Genomic DNA, 7,946 nt, shown 5'->3' on the forward strand with positions numbered 1-7,946 from the left:
GATATAGGTAAACTGTAAACAGCAATAATGTTCAGCAAGGTCAGATTTACAAATAAGTCAACATGACCAAAATGGTCAGTTGACCTCTTTAGGAGTTATTGCCCTTTAAAGTCAATTTTTAACCATTTTTCGTAAATTTTATATATCTTTTAATAAAATCTTCTTCTCGGAAACTGCTGTGCCAAATTGATCCAAACTTGGCCACAATCATCTTTGGGGTTTCTTGTTTAAAAAATGTGTCCGGTGACCTGGCCATCAAACCAAGATGGCCGCCACGGCTAAAAATAGAACATAGGGGTAAAATGCAGTTTTTGGCTTATTACTCAAAAACCAAATAATTTAGAGAAAATCTGACATGAAGTAAAATTGTTAATCAGGTCAAGATCTATCTGCCCTGAAATTTTCAGATGAATTGGACAACCTGTTTTTGGGTTGTGGCCCCTGAATTGGTAATTTTAAGGAAATTTTGCTGTTTTATATTGAATATTATTATAGATATAGGTAAACTGTAAACAGCAATAATGTTCAGCAAAGTAAGATCTACAAATAAGTCAACATGAACGAAATGGTCAATTGACCCCTGTAGGAGTTATTGACCTTTGTAGTCAATTTTCAATCTGCTTCCTTTGTTTAATATTCACATAGACCAAGGTGAGCGACACAGGCTCTTTAGAGCCTCTAGTTTATTTTGTTAATTAATTATTTAATTATTTATTTATTTATTTTTCTCTGCAGTGCCACATCATAAATACAATTAGTTTTATACAATAGCGACATAAAATTACCAGGGTGATCGCAATTACAGAGAAATTATAGTGTCAAGTTGACACTTCTAAAGACTAAAGACATATACATGTAATTTGCAAAATAATTTGTGCATCACATTTTTCAACCAATTACTCCCTCCAATTTAGAATGTATGTGAATGTAGTCCTACTTGGACAAAAAATTGTGCATTTGATGTCTTTGTTTACTTAAAATAACCAACAAATTGGCAGAAATAAAACTTTTGGTGAAAGAGAAATACATTAAGACCATCTTGAGCCACAATTTACTTGTCTATGAGTTTGCATTCAAAATTGAAGATTAATGCACTCCATAGTTTACTAATTTAAGATTTCCAGAAAACCAGGGGTTATTTTTAGTGGTACCTCTTTTCGGAAGACCTCTTATATGATTTTAAACATTTGTTGAAAATTGGCATGTAGAAAGCTGATACATGTACAATTCAGGATAAACCTGGTTTCTATGAAGTTAAACTTACAGTAAAATATTTAGAAAGCTGTGAAAATTGCAAAATTTGGTTGAACAGATAGAGGCTTTTAATATGTTGTCAGACACCTTAACAGACAAACTGAATAAGTACCTCCTTAGCTCAGCTGCAGTTAGATAAGACATTATTAAGTATCTAACACATTCTCTAAGGGAAGCAATCCTGTCACAGCTAAATAAATTCTTTCAACTTGTTTAAATGAAGCTTTAACCTTTCTTTACCTTTAACTTCTTGATTTAAAATGCAATGATTTTACCCCCCTTTTTTCCACAAAAAAAAACAACAAAAAACAAAAATTTATAATGAAACATTGTGTGATTTATACTGAAAACATATATTTTGTGTTATTCCAGAATTTTCTAGGAGATGGCGAACCTGAAAGTCCTCTTCTTGCATCCAGATCTTGGAATAGGTGGTGCAGAGAGGGCAGTCATAGATGCTGCTCTAGCCCTGAAATCTCAAGGTCATCAAGTCCACTTTGTGACTTCACACCATGATATAAATCATTGCTTTCAAGAAACAAGGGATGGAACTCTGTCTGTAACAACAGTTGGTGATTGGCTACCCAGGGGAATTTTTGGCAGATGTCAAGCATTGTGTGCCTACTTGAGAATGTTGTATGCAGCGTTATTTGTAGTATTCTCCCCTCCATTTGAGTATGATGTTATCTTCTGTGATCAGATATCAGCATGTATATATATTTTAAAACTATTTAATGCCAAAGTGTTATTTTACTGCCATTTCCCTGACATGCTTTTAACAAAGAGAGAAAGTATACTAAAGAAATGGTATAGAGCTCCTATTGACTGGTTAGAAGAAAAAACAACTGGAATGGCTGATTGTGTCCTTGTAAACAGTAAATTTACTGGTAAGAAATAGTTATCTGTCCATAGACACATTTCCCTTATAAATACATAATATTTATTTGTACAAACTCATTTACATTAAATGGTTATGCCATATGTAAATGCTCGTTAATAACACTTGCAATATATATTATCTCTCTTCATATTAAAAGACTCTGCTATCTTATAAATATCTCATCAACACTCATTGTACTTGTTTCTTTACTTTGAAATGGTCCAATAATTTTAATAGAGCTGCAAAAGTTTTTGTGGTTTGGAGAGTAAGTTAGCAGAAACAACAACTTTAAATGCACTGAAATGAAATTTTAAAAACGTGTTCAACCAGAAAGAGATGTTTTACCTCATCTTTACTGAAATTAGTTGATTTAATTTAAAAAGGCCAATGTAATGCAAAAACACAAAAAAAAGACACAATAATGAGAAATATTATTATTATAAATACAATTTTATAAACTGAGAATTTTCTCTAAGCAAAAAAAAATGACACAGATCTTTTTCATAAACTTCTGACATTCTGTATATATTTACATATAAAAGTCATGGGATTTAATTCAGTAAAAAATCACTCTTGGTGGTGAATTACAAATGCATTTTAGGTGGTTTTCTATAAATTATTCTGAAAATACTTGGTATATTCATTGGTAAAACATATTATATATATATGCAGGTTGATAAATAAGAATGTTGTAACTCTAAATCACCCATCATTGTACTATTTCACAAGAGTGATTTTTGTCGAGCCTTCAACTTTAGTCGAAAAAGCGAGACTAAGCGATCCTACATTCCGTCGTCATCGTAGTCGGCGGCGTCCACAAAAATTCACTCTGTGGTTAAAGTTTTTGTAATTACTTTCTTAAACTATACTGGATTTCTACCAAGCTTGGACAGAAGCTTGTTTATGATCATAAGATAGTATCTAGAAGTAAATTTTGTAAAAAAAAAAATCCATTTCTTTCGGAATTTTACTTATAAATTGACTTAGTTTTTCTACGGGGAAACATTACATTCACTCTGTGGTTAAAGTTTTTAGAATTTTAATAAATTTTTTAAACTATCCTGGGTTTGCACCAAACTTGGACAGAAGCTTGTTTATGATCATAAGATAGTATCCAGAAATGAATTTTGTAAAAATATAAATCAATTTTTTTCCATATTTTACTTTTAAAATGGACTTAGTTTTTCTGCGGGGAAACATAACATTCACTCTGTGGTTAAAGTTTTAAAAATTTTAATAACTTTTTATACGACCGCAAATTTTGAAAAAAATTTCGTCGTATATTGCTATCACGTTGGCTGCGTCGTCCTCGTCCTCGGCGTCCGAATACTTTTAGTTTTCGCACTCTAACTTTAGTAAAAGTGAATAGAAATCTATGAAATTTTAACACAAGGTATATGACCATAAAAGGAAGGTTGGTATTGATTTTGGGAGTTTTGGTCCCAACATTTTAGGAATTAGGGGCCAAAAAGGGCCCAAATAAGCATTTTCTTGGTTTTCGCACTATAACTTTAGTTTAAGTTAATAGAAATCTATGAAATTTTGACACAAGGTTTATGACCACAAAAGAAAGGTTGGGATTGATTTTGGGAGTTTTGGTTTCAACAATTTAGCGATTAGGGGCCAAAATAGGGCCCAAATAAGCATTATTCTTGGTTTTCGCACAATAACTTTGGTTTAAGTAAATAGAAATCAATGAAATTTAAACACAAGGTTTATGACCACAAAAGGAAGGTTGGTATTGATTTTGGGAGTTTAGGTCCCAACAGTTTAGGAAAAAGGGGCCCAAAGGGTCCAAAATTAAACTTTGTTTGATTTCATCAAAATTGAATAATTGGGGTTCTTTGATATGCCGAATCTAACTGTGTATGTAGATTCTTAACTTTTAGTCATGTTTTCAAATTGGTCTACATTAAGGTCCAAAGGGTCCAAAATTAAACTTAGTTTGATTTTGACAAAAAATGAATCGGTTGGGTTCTTTGATATGTTGAATCTAAAAATGTACTTAGATTCTTGATTATTGGCCCAGTTTTCAAGTTGGTCCAAATCTGGGTCCAAAATTAAACTTTATTTGATTTCATCAAAAATTGAATAAATGGGGTTCGTTGATATGCCAAATCTAACTGTGTATGAAGATTCTTCATTTTTGGTCCCGTTTTCAAATTGGCCTACATTAAGGTCCAAAGGGTCCATAATTAAACTAAGTTTGATTTTAACAAAAATTAAATTCTTGGGCCTCTTTGATATGCTGAATCTAAACATGTACTTAGATTTTTGATTATGGGCCCAGTTTTCAAGTTGGTCCAAATCAGGATCTAAAATTATTATATTAAGTATTGTGCAATAGCAAGTCTTTTCAATTGCACAGTATTGTGCAATGGCAAGAAATATCTAATTTCACAATATTGTGAAATAGCAAATTTTTTTTTTAATTAGAGTTATCTTTCTTTGTCCAGAATAGTAAGCAAGAAATATCTTATTGCAAGAATTTTTTTTAATTGGAGTTATCTTTCTTTGTCCAGAATCAACTTAAATCTTTGTTATATACAATATACAATGTATATTCACTTTTTACTACCAACTGATAAATTTAAATGATCTTTACCATTCAGTGATAACAAGCAGTTTTTTTTACATCTTAATATTTTATGATGTATTTAAATGAGTAGTTATTGTTGCAAACTCCATTAGAATATTTTAATTGAGATTAGTTTTGGAATAAGGGAAAGGGGGATGTGATTAAAAACTTGGGTTCAATTTTCAATTTTTCTCATTTGAAATTTCATAAATAAAAAGAAAATTTCTTCAAACATTTTTTTGAGAGGATTAATATTCAACAGCATAGTGAATTGCTCTAAGAGAAAACAAAAATTTTAGGTTCATTAGAACACATTCATTCTGTGTCAGAAACCTATGCTGTGTCAACTATTTAATCACAATCCAAATTTAGAGCTGAATCCAGCTTGAATGTTGTGTCCATACTTGCCCCAACCGTTCAGGGTTCAACCTCTGGGGTCGTATAAAGCTACGCCCTGGGGAGCATCTGGTTTAAACTATCCTGGGTTTGTACCAAACTTAGACAGAAGCTAAATTACGATCATAAAATAGTATCCAGAAGTAAATTTGGTAAAAAAATAAATCCATTTTTTCCGTATTTTACTTTTAAATGGACTTAGTTTTTCTTCCAGTTAACCATACATACATGTACAGTCTGCAGTTGTTTTTAAAACATTTATTAGATTCATGAACTATCCTGGATTTTAACCAAACTTGGACAGAAGCTTCTTACAATCCGAAGATTGTATCAAGAGGAATATTTTTATTGAGTTTTTCCCTCATTTTTGTTGAGCCTGCAATTTACAGAAAAAGTAGGTGAGACACTGGGTTCCGAGGAACCCTTACAAATTTTCATCTAAATCACCATGTGTCTACTATCTGGTATACAACTAATTCCTAGCATATTTTTTTTCCAGCTGGTATATTTAATGAGACCTTTAAGTCTTTATCATCTGTTAATCCAAAGGTCTTGTACCCAATACCAAACTTCAAAGCCTTAGACCAGCCATTGGAAACATCTACTGATATTATACCTCCAAATAAAACTACAGTATTCCTGTCAATTAACAGATATGAAAGGAAGAAGAATCTCAACCTAGCAGTAGAATCATTTGGTATGTACAATGATGTAGTTAATTTGTTACTACATGTATGTAAACTAAGATGAGGATGTACAAAGTACTTAATTTATTTACTATGAATGCATTACAATTGGTTTGATACCAATATTCTCTGTTTTCATTGGTATAAGTGAACCACAAATTTTATGGACGGTGCTCTTTCATTTTTTGAAAAACAAAACTTTGTGTTTGTAATGACTAAATACAAGAAAATTTGTCAATACAAAACCTTGCCAACATTTTCCTTTTTACTTAGTAACATATGCAGTGGTGCATTTCAAAGTTAATCCGTTTTGTATATTTTTTTGTTCTGTAAAAATTTTATATGCTTCATCACTAGCAAAGAGAAACATGAGACATTAGAGCTCAACTGTGACAATAAATATTATTGATTACAATTAATTGTACCATATCATTTTCTGTATGTCTAACTGTGGAGGATATATGAGTGTAAGCTTCTCTTTATTTTAGATATTAATAGCCAATCTTTTCCCATAACTAGTCATGCCGTTTACCATACTATTTTCAAAATTGCCTATTTTTATTTTCTAAGGTATGCTGCAGAAGAAACTTGGCAACAACAAAGGTGTACATTTGATAATGGCGGGAGGTTACGATGAAAGAGTGTTGGAGAATAAAGAACATTATCTGGAATTAAAGGAGCTTGTTCACAAATTAGGACTGGAGGATCATGTTACATTTTTAAGATCATTTAGTGATTCAGATAAAAGAACATTGCTATCAAATTGTACATGCCTTCTATACACACCAGACAGGGAACATTTTGGTATAGTACCAGTTGAAGCTATGTATATGCAGTGTCCTGTGATAGCTGTGCAAAGTGGTGGGCCATTGGAGACTGTAGAGGATGGGAAAACTGGATTTTTATGTCCTCCAGAACCAAAGAGCTTTATGGAAGCAATGGAAAATTTTGTATCTGACAAGTCTTTGGGTAAAAAAATGGGAAGTGCTGGACGTAAACGAGTTGAAGAAAGATTTTCTTTTAATACATTTACAAAAGAATTAATTAGTGTAATAGAAAAGGTTAATAATGGGAGCACAAGTAATTCAAGCGTTTTATTGTTTACTTTAGCTTTGGCGTTACTCATTAATATTTGTTTTGCTGTTTTGTATGTATGTATCTTTTGATCTGACAAAAGTTTTGTTATAGGATGTAAATTGGTTTTTCATCATGACCTTTTACTGCAATTCCTGCAATTGTGAAAGATACAACTGTGATAATTTTCATATGAAATATATATTTTTATAACATAATTAACGAAAAACTTTATTAAAATTAGAATATTTCCTTTGCTTTAAAAAAAACCTTCTGTATATTTACTTTTTTCACTGTGTATTTATTTTTCTGAATTTTGCCAAATGTAAAATGTTGTGAAAACTAAGTTACAAATGAAAACAAACTTGGCTTTATACAAATACAGCAATTGATTGTGATATGAACAAGATTTTCACAAATTTCTTAATAGATGACCTATCAGACCACATTGTATGGCATTGCTTGTTACTTAATTTAATCTTTGGATTTATTTTATTTTCATGCTTTAAAAGATGATATAAAATAATGATTAAACATGATACTTATTTAGATTTTGTTTGTTAATAATAAAATCATTTGTTGAAGTTTGATATCATTGAAGATGTTGTTTGCCAGTCTGCATTACATATTCCATGAATACATTTAGAATTTTATTCAGGTAACACTGTATTTATAAAGATACAAAGGGACATAACTCTTGACACAGATTCTGAAAGTGATCTCTTTATGTGATAATTATAACCAAGTATGAAACATGTCAATTATGTGTATGAAGTATACTCCAAAAAGTTTCTGAATGTAATCAAGGGCCATTAATGGTGATTTTATTGGACACCATCATCTCAACTGATAACTTCCATGATGTGAAAAGTGATAAAAAGTAATAAGAAAATGGATATAAAATATGGAAATAGATATATGTCAGATAGATCCACAATGAGCTTACAAGTTGAGTCATCTTGGTAAAACTGTATAACAAAGAAATGTGTGATGAGTTTATCCAGTTCATTCAACATATTGAAAAGTTCAAAGGATCTGCAAAATGAAGCACATGTAGGCATCTGGCATATCTGATGAG

The 7,946-nt window shown here is 31.1% G+C and overlaps 1 protein-coding gene across 1 annotated transcript; it reads left to right on the plus strand.

The window, feature by feature from the left end:
* Positions 1 to 1,627: 1,627 nt before the first annotated feature.
* Positions 1,628 to 7,412, plus strand: LOC134687210 (alpha-1,3/1,6-mannosyltransferase ALG2-like). Its single transcript, XM_063547330.1, has 3 exons — positions 1,628 to 2,141; positions 5,608 to 5,805; positions 6,365 to 7,412. The coding sequence occupies exons 1-3, from the start codon at positions 1,640 to 1,642 to the stop codon at positions 6,958 to 6,960; spliced, it is 1,296 nt and encodes a 431-aa protein (XP_063403400.1). The 5' UTR covers positions 1,628 to 1,639; the 3' UTR covers positions 6,961 to 7,412.
* The last annotated feature ends 534 nt before the right edge of the window (positions 7,413 to 7,946 follow it).

This window comes from Mytilus trossulus, chromosome 1, assembly GCF_036588685.1.
Source record: "Mytilus trossulus isolate FHL-02 chromosome 1, PNRI_Mtr1.1.1.hap1, whole genome shotgun sequence".
NCBI lineage: Eukaryota > Metazoa > Mollusca > Bivalvia > Mytilida > Mytilidae > Mytilus > Mytilus trossulus.